We start from the raw sequence: 16962 nt of genomic DNA, 5'->3' as shown, positions 1-16962 counted from the left end.
GGTGGGGTTGGTCAGCCCTTCATTTGAATGTAAATGTAATTATGAGGCAGGCAGTTGGGCTGACGTCAGACAAGATCTTGGTAAACCATTACCACCAGCACCTGGTAACACAGTTGATAATAAAAGAGGATGAAGTAGAAGATTCCAAGCAGAGTGGCATTATTAGAGAAAACCAAACACAAATATTTTTGAGCAGTAAAAGAAGACAGTGAGGAACAAGATGTTGTGACGCTGTGTTTACAGTCTGGGACAGCCATGTACGTGAGCTCGCTCTTGGATAAGGAGCCCAGCATGTACCCAGGATCTGCCAGGGCCAACAACAACCTGCCCGTGCAAAACTTCGTGTCTGCTCCAGCCTACTCCGACTACATGGGATACCACCCTGTGCCAGCCCTGGACACCCACGGGCAGCCGGCGGCAGCCTGGGGCTCCCACTACGGCCCCCAGCGGGAGGACTGGAGCGCCTACGGCCCAGGCCCTTCCAGCGCCGTGGCTGCTGCCCACATCAATGGCTCGTCCCCTGGCCAGGGCTCCTACAGCTCTGCTGATTACAGCTCCCTGCATCCCGCCGCCGCTGCGGGGTTACCTCCTGTAGATACAATTAATGCCCAGCAAATCTCTCCCAACAGCCAAAGGCACAGCTCTTATGAGTGGATGAGGAAAACGGTGCAAACCAACACTGCTGGTGAGTGCAAATTCAACTTCCAACCTCAGAAAGCATCTTCTGCTATCACTGAGCTTAGAAATAATTAACTTCACTTGAAGCACATAGGTTGGTGGGTCATTTATGACATTTATTTAACCTACTGCTGTTTAATGCAGTTTTAACTAAATTTGTGCTAGTTTCACTTTCTCCCATAAAGGCTTTATGTGGTTGCTGTAGTGGAACGGCTGATGTGGCTGACCTGGCTGGAGCTCAGCTCCAGGAATCCCTGTTGGAACATTCTGTAAAGCATTTTGTGTGAAAAACATGATAATCATGAAAGTGTTATGGAGCAATGCAGCAACATTTAACAGTTACAGACAGAAATACTACATCGTTATTTTGTGCTGCAGGGGAGATATCAATATATAATCAGGTTGATCTTTTTAAACCTTACAGACTTCTCAGTAATTATAAAGAAAACTATGTACTTTGATCTAACTGCAGTGATTATGCAATTTTCTGCAATTTTCCTGTGTCTCATATTTTTCTACCCAGATTTATTAGGTGAGCAGAAAAAATTCCCAGAGAAGCAATCTGTCTCAAACGATCAGCATAGACTATTTTGTTTGCAGATCACATAATTCCTTGGTTAAGCTTCTTCTTCATTTAATTTCACATCAGTTTTACTTTTCTTACACGCCAGAATTTTTCAGCTTCCTCAATTACACAATTAAAAATCTCTTTCCTGCAAGTGCCACTCACTGATGTGCCTGTTCTTGCCACAAGCTGCCTGCCAGATGAACCTTTCCATGTATATTCCCAAGGTGGAAACTAGGGGTGTAGAAAGGTTTGATAAATCTGTTGTTAAGGTTAAAAGTAGTAAGTGTGTGTTAGGGAGCATCAAAGAAAATGCTCGAAAGAAAGCAGAGCAATTACAATTGAAGCAATCTTAGAAGACAGGGAAAATCACCACTGCCTGCTTCAGAGAGAATCCGCCTTCAAATGGTTATTACTCAGGAGCAAAATTAGCCTGGTAATTGTTTCTTAATTATAAAGCAGACACACATTGTTTTGTCTCTGTTACTAAATATAAAATGCCTGGTGAACATTAGGATATCACAATGCTGTCCTTCCACTTGGAGCCTCCACAAAGGCCTTCAAAGCCAGGCAGATTCAGTCTGCTTTCCCCCCTTCTGTATACTCATGTAAATCCCAGTAACTTCATTAACATCCTTGGAGACTGCCAGGTGTAGAAGTGATGCAAGACTTGAGTGTAGATCAAATTCAGCTGAGACTACTGAATGTCAATGAGGCAGCCCTGTCTGTGTCATGTAGGCACTGAATTTTACATGTATAGCATTCTTAAAGAATAACATTATTAAAGAATATCGCAGACTTAAAAATCTAAATCCTTGCTTCACACTTATTCAACAGTCTTGGAAGACCCTGAGATGTTTCTCACACCCTTGTCCAAATTTATAAAATATATTTGCAATTCAGAGACACAATTTTGGGCCTAAATTCATCTCTAGTCTGAAAAGTGCTTACACAGAATTTACACACATTCTGAAGTACTTTATGAACCATTTGGGACAGGTGGAACAGAGCCCATCAATAGCTGCATGTCCTGAGGCTGTGCATTCCTAGAACCCAATCCTTTGAAGTGTTAAAAACAGCTCAGGACTTCACAGAAGTGAGCTCAAGGCATCAACCCACCTTAAAAAGAGAGATGGTGAGAGTAAAGCACAAATGTGGTAATCGTGCAAAACAAGAAAAGTACCAAAAAGATTTGGCCTTTCATTGGTGTTTTTAAAAAAAAACGTAAAATTTTAATCCTATCACAGAAAAAATTGTGGTAAATGGAAGGAAATTCAAATAAATTACAAGGCTAAAATTAAGCATGTGACTGCTCTGTACCACCTTATCAATGTTTTCTCTAGAAGAAAACTGACTTGATGCCATTATAACCCTCTTTGAAACACACTGTTGTTTGCTGTTTTTCCTTATTGCCATAATATTATTTGTGTTATCAAAGTAGCTACTGGTTCCTCTCCTTCAATGTTACCACTGCTTAATAAAGTTCATTGCCTTAAAATCCCAGAATTACAGCCCTAAACTCTACAAATATATTTCTGTGCATAAACATGTATATGTCCTTAACTTCACCAGTGGTGTGTACACACACCAATGTACGTGAGCAGAAGGGAGTAACAGAAATCACAACACATCTAATGAAAGGAGGGATCCTCCTGAAACACTGTCCTAAAGACAGCAGGAATTATTTTGAGTGAGATGTCAGTGGGAATTGCTTCCTCTCTGTGTAGACTCTATTAAATACACTACATTCTGATTCAATATCCTTATTTAGCATTTGATACAAGGAAAAAAATTCAACTGCAGGTAAAGTGAAATGAAAATTTACCTGATCAAGTCAATCTTCAGGATGAAACAACATCACAAAGACACAAGTACTCTGTTCTTTAAACAGATAAAATGTGATTTGAAATGATACGTCCTCTGACTAAAAGAGTGTAACTGTATATTCAGAACAAAACCCTTTTTTACTTCAAACACAAAGACATTTCAAATATATAAGGCTGTAAGAAATTTTAAAAAAACCAAACATGGAAAGTGGGCTTGGTAGAGACCTTCCTAGTCAGGCCATGCAAGTGAGGAAAAGAACATCCAAAGAATTCCTGACAGTCTGATCCTGGTTTGACTAAAAATCTATTATAAAATCTGCCATCAACTTCAGTTATGCTGGAGTAGAACTTCAAATTAACTTCTAAACCCTGTGTAATCAACAAGGTAAGATGTGTATTTTCTGAGAGCAAGAAAACCTTCAAAGCATAAAACTTACTGAAAAGGTATCTAAAGGGCCTAGAAAAAGGTTTTAAAACTGCATATGAAACTTCATCCAGGAGTGACCCTTCTCAGAAATGGAAGGGACTTTAACAGGACTAAACAAAAGGACAACATGATTTTCGTATGTTACAGGTTCAGCCCCAGGATTTTTTTTAAAACTATAGCCAACACATTTTCTGTCTTTGTTTAAACAAGCAGGGACGTACAAGTAATTCAGATTACAGCACAGCAGAAACACAACCAGAAAGCAAAACAGAAAAGCAGGAAAAAAGGCCAGGCCCCTGCTCTAATGCTAATTTATTTTTCTTTGTAAATTAGTTGTGACATCTATTTTCCACTGGCCTACATTGTCTGAGGTTTTGAGGCCTATCTGTCATATTGAGGCAACAGACCCTTTTAACACTTCACTTTGCTTTGATATGCAGTCTTGTCTCTTCCTTCTCCCTCTTTTCTTCAGGAGTTATATTGCCGGAAAGGGTGATGATTTTCACAGCAAATAAAGAGGCCTTCTCCCAGCTTTATTGTCTTCAGAAGAAATGCTCTGTGAATTTTATGACCAAGTGGAATGGAGAAAACTACTCCTTTTCTCCACCCCCTCAAATCATGGTTATATTTGCTGATTATAGTGAGGCCGGAATAACCTCGTTGAATTTTAACTTGTTTTCAAAGATTTCCTCTAAGCCCTCAGTTTACGAGGAACCTGAATATCTATACTATTGTTAGCATTAGAACTACCACTGAAGGCAAATATTTCAAAGCCAACGATTTGTACCATGAAAAAAGTAAACTTAGTTGGATGATTTAGTCCTGCAAATTTAGGCAGGAAAATCTTCTATGCTGGAAGTTGAAGTGGCATAGGACTTGGGAAAATATCCCTAATTATGCGTATTTCAGCTATGTCTACCTTCAGATAAAAATATCCCAGTCTGTCCTCGGTGTCGGTCCAAAATTAGAGAGAACTGAGGAAAAAATACTCCTTCATCTATTTCTGTCTCTTTTTCCTCTGCTAAGATGAAAGCGTCTGACATTTGTTTAGGGCTTGTAAATTCCAAACCAATTGGCTTGTGTTTCTGAATGTGAAAGGGGTTCTTGATAAGATCTCCTTGTCGCTCCTTTGTGTGGCGTGTGCTTCATCTTAACACCTCAATGGATTTTAGGGAACCACTTTAAAGGAGTCTTTGTCCTACAGTTTGTCCCAGAAAACTCACATCAAAAAAAACTGGGAAGATCAGAAGAAAAAAGAAAAACTATCTAGTTGGCTGTTGAAAGTGCAAAGGAGAACAAATAAGTTGAAAACTGATCTCCCTGGATTATTACTACATGAAGAATTGTTTAAAAATTATATGAAATGAGAGATACATTCTAAACATGTGGTAATGCTTCTCTTAACAGTATTTATCCAATATATCTAAGAATATTTCTTTTATACATTAGAGAGAGGATGATCCTGAAATCCTTTTACAAGATTTTATTGCCTCATCTTACAAATTGTCAAGTGCCTCCAACTCTAAAGGGAAGCCCAGCACAGAGTACCCTCAGGAATATCCTACAGGCACTCAGCACCTTGCAAGACTGGACCTTTTTGAAAAAGTAAATAAAGTTATTATTGAACTTCTAAGTTTATCCTATGGCCACACAAGAAAGGAAAAGCATTTCTAGTTGGACATATCTTTGTGCTAGAGAAACAATCTTTAAAAACTCAGATAAAGAATTAGGCCACGGTACAACTGAACGAATTGTGACTGAAGCTCAGTCTTGAAATCCTGGGTATTTATGCTCTCATAGACACAGAAGTCACTTCAGTGAGCACTAAAATGAAACCCCTTTGAGATTAATATAGCCAGCACCAGTTATGTACTGCTATGAATTATTTAAGATGCATTGGGGTGTTTATCACTTAAGAGCTTCACATTTAAATGTATGTTTACAGAGAGAGGGAAAAAAAGAGGGAAAGACAGTTATGGTAACCAATACTCTCTCACTTCGCCCTGCACCTCATATTCCTCCTCTGTACCACAGCAAACAATCCCATACAAGTATTCTGTAGTTTAATTAATGTCTGTGAAATGCCTGAGATGTTTGCAAGCTGCTATGGAAAATCCAACTCAACATATGAATAATACTTCTTTCCTAACCAGGTAAAACAAGAACAAAAGAAAAGTACCGAGTTGTTTACACAGATCACCAGAGACTGGAATTAGAGAAGGAATTTCACTGCAACAGATACATTACAATCAGGAGGAAGTCAGAACTCGCAGCAAACCTGGGACTCTCCGAAAGACAGGTACAGAGAGCAGCCCTGAGATGTGCCCACAGTGCCCAGACACTGCCACTGCCAGGAGACACAGCAGCAGCCACCTCCTGCACCTCTGCACCTGACACACAGAGAATCCACTACACAAACCCACAGTTATCAACAGGCTCATTTGACAGAACCTTCCAATTATAGGGAACTCAACCTTAGAAATTAACTCATACTTTAAAAAGTAGTTATTCTTACATTCTAGCTTACTAGCTTGGAATTTAAACAGTCCAGCTTAATAGGATCTTAGCTATGTTCCCAATAGCTGTGACATTCACAATTTTATTTCTTCTTGAAATCACACCAAATAATGGCCAGCAAAAAAATCCAAGGTATTTGATATATTTCAGCTGGAAGACAGGAAAGTTAAAACTCAAGGTCAATCCAATGAGATAGCTATGGGGTTCTTTATTACAAACATATTGCCACAGGCCACATTCTTCCTCAGTCAGATTTCAGCATATTCAGGAGGGTTTTACAGCCTTGGATTTTCAAGTCAGGATCTCTTTTTGCCATATGTATGTGTAGCCAAGACTATCCATCCAGGGAACGTTCAAGTGCATACTTGGATCATTGCTTCCTTGGAAAGCAGCTCTGCCTTCACTCATATCTAGTACATATTTAATCTCTGTCCTAGATAAAGCCAGTCTCCTGAGCAGAGCACAGTTACATTAGCTGTGTTCACGGATGGACTAAAGTTTGTCACACAGTAGGATAGAGCTGCACTGGAAAATTTTCAGAGAACTGCAATTATGAAAGATTTGAAACTTCCACCTTAATGTTATGCAAGCTGGCTGATTTAGAACACAGACATGCCTGGAGTCACCAGCGATCCTGCAGAAAATCAGCAGTTTCCTTTTACAGAGCTGCTGCTCCCAATGCCACCCCATTTTTAACTGGTAAAGTTCCTTCAAGTATAATGTAGACAAAATACATAATTTATCTGCATTTCCACAGGACAGACAAAGCTAAATGCTTCTTCATGCCAGTACCAGTACGGTAATAAGAAGAAATATAAAACACTGAGATTTTTAATACAAAGCAAGGGTACAACTTTCTATATCATATTGTACTCAACACACCTTAAAGGCTGTAACAACTACAGTAAAGTAAGAACACAATTACCAAGAAGGAAAACACAAACAGAAGCTCCTACTCATTCACATTTTCACATAAGGAATAAAATAGAGATACTTAAAAGTAGATTTTAAACAGATAAGAGTCTTTCACCTGCACAATGAGCTTGGGAAATTCGCTGTCTTTAAGTAATGCTGATATATCTATTTATACACATAACAGTACATATGTATCTGTACAATACAGGTATAAATATATATTCCAGTAATAAAAACAATCAAAACTTTAAAAATGCCTAAGAATTTATGCACACACAAAAATCAATCACAACATAAATGAAATAAAAGAACCCTCACTACTTGGCTTTGAATTAATCTGTAACATAGATAATAAAGAAATCTTCAAAATTCATCCATAATTGCATCTTCCTAAAATATGACACACGCCACTGGCAAAGCTGAGATAATGAACTCTGCACCCTCCGAGTCTCAATGAGTTCATTGATTTCTGTATTCCTAAATATAACACAGCAAGTTCACTTTACACTGCCCAGGAGAAAGAGAAATCAAGAAAGAAATAATCAATTTTCCATTGATTATTATGCCAAAAATTAATACAGAAAAATACAAAAACTTTTCACTGCACAAATTCAGTATTTTGGTTTGTGGGGGGTTTTTTCATTGGGTTTTAGCATTGGGGTTTTTTCCTCATGGCTTTTTGTTTGCTTGCTTTGGGTTTTCGGGTTCTTAAATAGTGTTTTTGAACTTACCTACATTTCCATTGCTGTAATTATGGTAAAAAGTTGACTAGCACTTTGAATTAATCAGGTATCATTTATAACACCCCAGGTGAAAATCTGGTTCCAGAATCGCCGAGCAAAAGAAAGAAAAATGATCAAGAAGAAAATCTCGCAGTTTGATGGCAGCGGGGGCTCAGCTCAGAGCGACTCTGGTTCACTCAGTCCAAATGAACTGTCAAATTCTCTGTTCCCACCACCACATGGAATAAATGGATTACAGCCTAATGACATTCATCAAGTCATAGTTTCAGAATGAACAGAGGGAAAAAAACAAAACAGGAAAAAAGAAAAAGCAAGAATGGATTTCTCCACCACTGCCATCCCCCACCTTGGAAACTCAACTTTGCAAGGGACCATTTTCATTTAACTGCCTTCAGAGTGCTGATTTCTAAGCAGAAAATTTGAGCCTATTACCAAAATATTTTAATTATTGCAAAAATCTCAGGGACCTTGTGCTGCTAAGATTCATCTCTCAATATCTTTGATAGCAGGTAATTTGCTTCAGACACTGACACAAAGAATGATACCGATGAAGATTCAGTACATGTAGTTCTAGTCTGATCATACATATACCCAGGAAACTAAGAGAACAGATTATAAAATACAGTCCTTTTGCAGAAAATATAAGAAGCTGGGTGTGTGTGGTTTGTACCATTTATATAATTAGAGTAAACCGTAGATGTTAATAAATATTTACACTTAAATGGACTGAAAAGAATGCGACTTTTTGAAAACAGCAAAACGGTTTAAAACACTTTTAAATGCTCAAGGAACATAATAATGTTGCTATACAAACATATTGCATTAGTTAAATAACACAAGTAACTCTGCCCCATGGAATTGTATTCGAGCAATAGTTACAGGTACAGAATATACCAAACCTGCCAAGATTTGTTCCAGTGTAAGAAACACAGAAATTTCTCATGCACATTAGTAAATGCCAGATAATTTGGAAGATAAGTATTACCTCGATCTTCTACGACTGCACATATTATTGCTCAAAAATATGAACACAAATGGAATGGAAACAGAACACTTACTACAAGCAAACCACCAAAAAGCAAATAAAGCATTTGCTTGATGTCTTTAAGCATTTGAAGTGAAACAGGAGCAGTCTGGTGCCACTGATTTTATACCTGACAATTATTTGGGGCTGAAGGCAGCAACTATCCCGAAGTAGCTGAGAGGGTATTTTGAAGCAGTTACCTGCAGCTGAGCAGCCCCAAAACACAGTCACAAAAGGAATGTTCATGTCATGTGCACTCCTGAAAGAGCTCAAATTAAGGACATGATCACAGTGGGGTTTGCTTTAATTACTGCTCCATGTTGGCAGGTGAGAAGGTAGCAATGGTATCTGAAAGACAAGTGATGAGTCTGGAAAAAGTAGAAAGAAAACCCAAAGCACTAAAAAAATCCCCAAGCCCTTCAGTAGTACTATTCTTTGGAATTTCTTAATATGATCTTTTTGATAGCATACAAGCGAACAGCTCTATTGGGAAAATTTAATATTCCTGAAAATGTCAAGGGGAGCAAAGGTAATAAAATGGGATAAAAGCAGAACACAAAGAGAAAAGAGCATTCTGAAAATCCTGCATCACTTATTTCAGCAACCTCAAACTCTTGCTCTCAGAAGCAGCAGAATAAATTTGGCTTTTCTTTGTGTCAATGAGCATTGATAATGCACTGAACAACACGGACAGAACTTGTCAAAGCTCTCATCATCTGGATTCAAAACACTAGATAACAAATTTGAGGATATGCCTCATTATTCCCCATTTATTTTAAAATAACTCTGTTAGAGTAACTCCATGAAAGCAATTCTGTTGGGAGTTACATGAATAACACTCATCAGAACTTAATTCTGAATTATGTTTGTAGACATAAATGTCTCAAACTAAACTAGGAAGATATCCTGTAACACATATTAAGAACTTACTCACTGTAAACATTTTGTGGGTGGTTCCCCAATATATTTGCTAGTCATGTCCTATCATATGGTTCAAAGAAATGGGTGTATTCTAATGCAAACAAACTGTAAACAGAAAATCTTGTGTATATTAATAGTTATAAAACTCAGCCCGATGAGAAATTGAGACGACATCTGCATGGCTTTAACTCAGGATCTCCTAAGTCCGCTCACTGATGTTCCACTGGGACCACATGGACATTTTAGGAGACAGAGCACGTTGTGGAACATGCACACACAGCCCTGGCTCTGTTCAGATTCACAGAAGTGTACATGTGACACACACATGCCTTTTTTCTCTGCTCTTCAGTCAAATAAATCCAGATTTTTTCCTTGGGAGAGGAAGTTTCCCCAGTTCCATCAGCCCCTCCACCTGGACTGGCATTCCATACATGAAGGATGTAGAAGACAAAATAATCTCTCAGGAAACTCAGACTTCAGATAGACAAGAAAAAAGGGAAGAGGACCTTTACCTCAAAGCAGCAGAAGGGCCATTTCTATGGAAACCAGGAGAGGGCTTTTGTGAGGCTTAGCAGTGGCACAGAAATGGAGAGGGAGGAAACTTCTAGTTTTCAGATTTTTTTTTCTCTGATCAGTTTTCATATCAAAAGGAAGATGGCTAGTACAGCTATAACATACAACACACCATTGAGTACGTTTGCGTATTAGAAATGCACTGCTTCCGATTTCTCTTCCCTTCTTATTTATGACAAAATTGAAATGAAACACAGAGTTATTTACCAGGTCCACATTCAACATATTCGAAATCATCATCTTGCAGATTCTAACCAAGCTCCAGGCAGTCAGGAAACACTACCCTGCTCTGACAAACGGGGCAGAGGAGCCACTGACTGCACTCAGAACAACCACAGTTGATAAAGGAATCATTCTAAACGAGCCTATTTTAGATGTTTTTAGAGTTGGAATGGGATACAAAGCACCTCCTCTGGCATGTTTAATACCAGTCCTGTCAATAAAAATTGTTTTCCTTTTTCATGATCTTTATCCCGAATTTTATCCATAGATGTATTTTAAATGTATCCAAAGCATATGTTAATAAATATTTAGGGGACAGTCTCTTTCATCCACTAGAAAATTATCTCTAAGCCTACACAGAGTGTATCAGATTATCTTCTCTGACTACAGTTAAGTAAGACGTTATTCCCCTTATTGTTGCTGTGCATAATTATCCCCAATATGGATCATAACGTCCCTTTCAGCCTAAGTGCAGTGGCACAGCTGTTTCTCAAAATAATCTAAGGAAAAAAATATTAAACTCTTCTAGACTAATCAGGGTATTTTTTAGTAAATTCTATCAGAGGGTGATTAACTGCAGTCAGAATATCAGGTGAGGAGGCTGGGAAGCCAGAGAGAGGGGAAAATGGCAAGCAGCTAAAAGAAAATCCTTACCCTGCCTCTCGCAGGCCTTGGACACTTTATCAGACTGTAGCTATGCCATGAGCCAGACATCATCCCAAATCAAAACACAAATTGAGCACTTCATGCTGGTGCATTTAAAGGCCCATTAAGGACTCCAGGACAGCCTGGCAGGAGCCCATCCATGGTCATGCTCTGCCAGCATGGGAACACAAGATCAGGACATGCGCTGGGGTGGAGGCACCACAAAGTCCTCACATTCCATTGTTCCCTGGGCAGCTGAGTTTGACTCTTCAGCGTTGCTTCCATGAAGGAGAAAGTTCAGCAGATGTGATCAGCCCCTGTATTAATTTTGGTATTTCCATGGATGCAACACTAAAGGCTATATAAATAACATTTTTCAATATTTATCTTTCTTCCTTTGAAGAATTCTCCAGGGACTTTAGTTGTACTCTCCCTTAGCACTGTTAAGCAATTAAAATACTAATGAATCAAATGCCATCCTTTGCACCCAGTGGGTATCTTCCAAAGGTCTCCAAGTTTCCTGTGTTTTTCACTATATGTAAATAGAAAACCATCACAGTGTTTGAATTCAGCTGATTGATTGGTGGTTGGAGTTTGCAAGGTAGTGAGCTCCTTTAACACCATGCTGATATCAAAAGAAAACTCTGTACCATACGACTGTCTAATTCCAGCAGCCAGCAAATCCCTTCTGACATTTATCTGAATCATGTCGATTCTTGTGCCAAAGCTTTGGAAGAACTGCCCTCCTCAGCCCCACTGTCCAGAAATACTTAATCAAGAAGGGACTTGGGCACAAACTGCTCCTGTTGACACTCAGTGTAGCACCACAGTGAATCGGCTTCATTAATCAACTTCTAAATATTGATCTGGAGGAGCAAATAATGAAAAATACAGATGTTTCCTTAGTTACAGAGAGTTTAGACTAGAAACAGGCAAGTACCTCATTATAAGATATTTTAAAATACCAGTTCACTAAGAAAGCATAATTTAAATCCCTAATTGGCTGTTTGTAGTAGTGATCCTGGTAAAAAAAAAAAAAAAACTGGATGAGAAACTTGACAACCTCTTGAAACTTGGATTATTTTTGAAAATTGATCTACCTGAGGCATTTTCAGTATAAGCAGCACAGAACTGCAGAGCCCTGCACAAAGCTAAAACCCTTCTAAAAATTGCAAAATATTTGTATCGCAAGATCAGTTTCATTAAACCTGTCACAGGACTCTTGACTTGCCTTCCTTCAACAAACGAGCACATCCACATTTGCCTAATGAGTTCCACATTTCTATTTCTGAACAAAATAATGGGAACTTGCAATGCAAATCAGCTTGGGAAAAGGGTTTGCATTAGTTAATCAAGAAGCATGAGGGTTTGTCCACCAGACTGATAACCCATTCTCCAAACGCTAAGAGTACATTCCCATTATCCAACACCTTCTACCTGTGCTGAAACACACATGTCTGAGATGAGGGAATTCTGAGAGCCAGCCTGACATCACTTGTTGTATATTCTTTCTCCTGAAGAATGCCTGTGTGGCGGTGGTTTGTGTGGAACAGGGAAAAAGTACATTGGAAGAAGACTCAGAATCTCTCAGGCCCACATCAGCACTCCCTTTCCATGCTCTCCCAACAGTGTCTTTATTTAATGCTGTGCCTCGGTTTAACTCCTGGCTTTTCTATTCTTTGTGTTTCATGCTCTATATAAGAACACTTCTGATTCCAAGAAAGGAAGCGATTTGTGTGGCTAAACATTGCCAGAGACCATCATCCCTCCACAAATCTTTCAGTTTTTATGGCATAATAGTTTCATCAAATAAACAGCATCCTAAAGAACTACTGAAAATGAAGCTTCTATTTCTTCCTGTGAAGCCATAAAGTTTGGTAAGTCATGCTGAAAAAATTCCCTGTAGTATTTACCTCTCAAACCCAATACTAAACAGACATTCTTTAAATACAGACATGGGACACAAAAGGTGTTTTTTCTAAAATAGTCTATTTTTACCCAGTCAGTCACTGTTGCTATAGGAGAGAACACATACACATAAAAAGAAAAGTCTACGGAAACTTCAGCTGAACTTTTGACTTCAATCTATTATTTAAAAGCACAAGACGTTAAATATGAAGCTGCTTTAGCAAAGTACCTTTTCCAATCAAAAACACTTCTTTTCTTGGTTTGTTAATACCTCAGACACTCATTATAAAGAGGTCACACAGTAAGTTATGCTTCATTTTACACTCAATTCAGCAAATTATTGCACTGCCTGCTTTGGAGCTCATGCCTTAATGCCATCACATGTGTCCTTCTGGCACAATGTCCACTGAAATGTCTGTAACACTGGCTTGTTTGTTAAAGCAAAACCCAGGCTGCATTAAATGGAGGTTTTTCTATTAAACATGAGACTGTGCTGGACGTGTTTGTGTTTGCCACATCTTGCCCCAACACCCGAGTGTCACCATTGTCAGATCTCATGTGACAGCTGTTCATCCTTGCAGACAAGTCCATGGGGTTCATTTCAATTTCTAGCACACATTCCGCTTGTCCCTCGCTCTTCCATCCTTGTAAAATTTTCAAGACATTTTTATTGGAACACATGCAAGGAATGGGAACCAGGCATGGCTTTACAGCATCCAAGGGGGATCCTAAATGCTCAAAAAAAATCAAACACCAATCTTCTTAAAGAACTTGATCCACATCCCAAGTCAGCGCTGAAGTGCTTATCCCAGCGAAAGCTGGATCATGCCAGGAGGGCACAGTGTCACAACCATGGGAAATCCCAGTCTAAACCCCACAAGTTGCCTCTTTTGCTCCCATTTATTTGCATGAGCAGAACAGGGACTGCTCCTTAGCCACCTGGGACAGTCTGTTCCCAGGGTTTACCTTTCTTCCAGAGCAATGAGCACACCTCGTCAGACAGCACAACAACTCCTCCACTCATCCAGCATGGAGCCAGTTTTGCCACTGAACCACCAGCACCAATAGTTAAGCATGGAAAAAGATACCAAATATCTTATAAACTTATCTTCATCCAATTATTTAAGAAAATGCATTTCACATCTCACTGGGTAGGAGCTGGAAACCCCACCTGTGGCCCTCTGCTCAAAGTATTCCTTTGAGTCTGGAAGCACCTGTGAAAACTCTTCAATTGTCAGGTTAGAATAGTCTAAGAAATGGAAATACATCAGTAATGTTGATAAAAATCAGCAGTCAGACAAAGCTTTGGGAAAACAAGAAATATTGTAGCACCATGAAGAAAAAGCAATTAATTTTCATCACGTTATTTAGCATTCTGCAGGGACAGTGCTGGAAAATGCTTCCCTAATGAGCTAAGAACAGCATTTTTAACTCTTCCACGATTTTTCTGGCTTTTGCTCAGCACCAGCACATAGCCTTGAACCCAGAAGTCTGCATTTAGCCCTTTCTCCTGGGAAATGCTGGCCAAGAGGACACCAGGCACTGCACTTGTGCTCAGAACACCAGTCAAGCATAATTCAGCATTGGTTCAGGTGTTGGGTTTTGGAAGCCTGGAGTCCCACACAAGTTCTAAGCATCATGAGTCCTAAAATCTATGGGGAAGTAGCAAAAAAGCAAAGGATTTGTGGTCAAAGTCTCATGGTGATACAGTTGTCAAAACAGGCATTGCAGCTTGTTTGCAGTTTCTCCAGGGGAGCCAGAGCAGGGCTGTCCAGAGAAGCCGTGGCTGCCCCTGGATCCCTGGCAGTGTCCAGGGCCAGGTTGGACAGGGCTTGGAGCAGCCTGGGATAGTGGGAGGTGTCCCTGTCCATGGCAGGGGGTGGAATGAGATGAGCTTTAAGTTCCCTTTCAATCCAAACCATTCTATGGTTCTCTGACCTTTCCTGTGGATGGCTCACCAAAGCTACCACGAACTAAGACAAGCTCAACTGAAGAGTAAAACCTATAACGTAAATGCACAGCATCAGAACTATCATTTTTTCCAGTGCTCTCAGTTACAAGACTTATGTCTTTGGTTTTCACACCAGTTAAAGCAGACATCCAGAATTTAACTGAGAGTAAAATGAAGACAAGTATCTTATTTTAATACCCCCATATATAACTTTATTTCACTGGTTTCAACACTTTCTTTCCATGGGTTATGAATCTATATAAAAATGAAGATGAGTAGAAAAAATATCAGATCCTTAAGTATAGAATAGTTTTCTCTATTTTTTTATCATGTTTCTAAACAGGATGTATTTTAAATATTTGGTCAATGACTTACTTTCTCTGCAATTTACTGACAACATTCAACACTAAAAAAAAAGTATTTTGACAAAAATCAGAGAACATAGAACATGTAATTTCACTTTATGACAACTTGTCTCAATTTTTTTCTCTAGCTTAGAGTGTGATTTACCTGCAGCTCCACATCAGATGGATAATGTGCTGAAGTACAAGCACACAGCACTGATAAAACTGTAGCTCATATAATGTTACTTTCGGAGGCAACAAAAATTTTCACCGTCAAGTCATCTGCATTTTGCTGCAGTCTAGAAACTCCTGAAAAACAATAAAGATGATTTGTGAAAAAATATTTTCCTGGAAACAACAAACAGGGATGGAGACCCATTTTTACTTCATGCAGGAGAAGGTGAGCTTCTTTCTTAAGAGTACCTACAGGTCAGGAATTCCGATTTGGACACACACCAGAGCCAACACTTTATAGGAGCTATGCTAATACTAAAAAGGACCAACATTTCCCTCAGAATTTCATTTTTCATTCCTCTATTGCAATTACAAACACTAATAATTTTTTGGCTACTTTCCATTTGCAGTAGGTGAGTAATTAAGTGCTTATTACCTCAATAACAGTTTACACCTGCGTGCTGATGGGGGCATTCCTCTGAATCATTCCGAGAGAATTTTTTTCCCCAGTTTTGCTATTCCTATGGGGATTTTCTTCCCCCTAACCACACCATTATCCTGCACATAACTCACTTTCCAAATCCACCAACAAATCCCAGACAATCACCTCAAAGCTCTGAGAAAATTCTACAGCCCCCGCTCTCCCTTATCTTCACCTGAGCCACCCCGGGGAGCGACACAGAGGGCAAAAACGAGAGGGGAAGGGGGAAAGCGCTACCCGGCTGTTTTTATTTAAACCTCTACAGAAACACACCTGGAAAAGAGTTTAAGGAAAAGGAGTCTCAGCATCTGCCCCCGTCTTCCATGAGGAGCCCCTCGCACCGGCCCGGAGGCGGGAAGGGCCGCGCGCGCACCTGAGGGAGGCGCGAAGGGGAGTTATAAATGCGATAATAATACTAGAGATATTCAGGTCCCTTCTACGCCGAAGGCTGATGCGATTTTTGAGGGTTTTTTTGGTTTTGTTTTGTTTTGTTTTTTTTTTAAGCAAATTAAAATCCAAAAAGGTTTTTTTTTTCCTGTAACCAGCGAATTAAAACTCCCCTCAGGAGCTGCTCGCGCCGGCTCGTCACCCTCACGCACCTGAGGAGCGGGAAGGAGCGCGAGCGCGCGCCTGAGGGGCGGGCGGCGGGAAGGGAGGTCGGGGGAGTGAGGAATGCTAACGACAGTAGAGGTAACACGAAAGGCCTAGAGGGAGTCTTTACAAAAAAAAGTTAAAGAGTTCAACGAAGTTATTCCGGCTTCCCTATAACCACCAACAGTAACTTCTCTCAGCAGCTCCCCGTGCCGGCTCGTTACCCGCCGCCCGGGAGCGACGAGGAGCGGCCGCCTCCGATCACCAACACCGGCCGCGACCTGCTCCCCGCCGCCTCCCCGGGGGGCAACGCCTTCCGAGAGCCCGCACAGCTGGGGGACGCGGGCAGCCCGGGGCCGTTCCCCACACAGCGCGGCTGCAGACGCGGCCACGCTCCCGCACCCCGGCCAGGTCTGGCTGCGCCTGCGCGCCGCCCTCCCGCCGCTGTTCCGAGGCG

At 40.2% G+C, this 16962-nt stretch overlaps 1 protein-coding gene across 1 annotated transcript; it reads left to right on the top strand.

The window, feature by feature from the left end:
* LOC116451205 (homeobox protein CDX-4-like) lies at window positions 1-8214 on the top strand. Its single transcript, XM_032124396.1, has 3 exons — window positions 1-685; window positions 5650-5795; window positions 7739-8214. The coding sequence occupies exons 1-3, from the start codon at window positions 256-258 to the stop codon at window positions 7943-7945; spliced, it is 783 nt and encodes a 260-aa protein (XP_031980287.1). The 5' UTR covers window positions 1-255; the 3' UTR covers window positions 7946-8214.
* Window positions 8215-16962: the final 8748 nt, after the last annotated feature.

The sequence above is a fragment of the Corvus moneduloides genome, chromosome 14 (assembly GCF_009650955.1).
Source record: "Corvus moneduloides isolate bCorMon1 chromosome 14, bCorMon1.pri, whole genome shotgun sequence".
NCBI classification, from domain to species: domain Eukaryota; kingdom Metazoa; phylum Chordata; class Aves; order Passeriformes; family Corvidae; genus Corvus; species Corvus moneduloides.
Note: the sequence above shows the minus strand (reverse complement) of the source record. Positions and strands in the feature narration are given on the sequence as shown.

Coding starts and splice junctions, on each gene's coding strand:
- LOC116451205 (XM_032124396.1), top strand. CDS start 256: ATGTACGTGAGCTCGCTCTTGGATAAGGAGCCCAGCATGTACCCAGGA. Junction 686..5,649: donor GGTGCAAACCAACACTGCTG/GTGAGTGCAAAT, acceptor TTTCCTAACCAG/GTAAAACAAGAACAAAAGAA. Junction 5,796..7,738: donor TGGGACTCTCCGAAAGACAG/GTACAGAGAGCA, acceptor ATAACACCCCAG/GTGAAAATCTGGTTCCAGAA.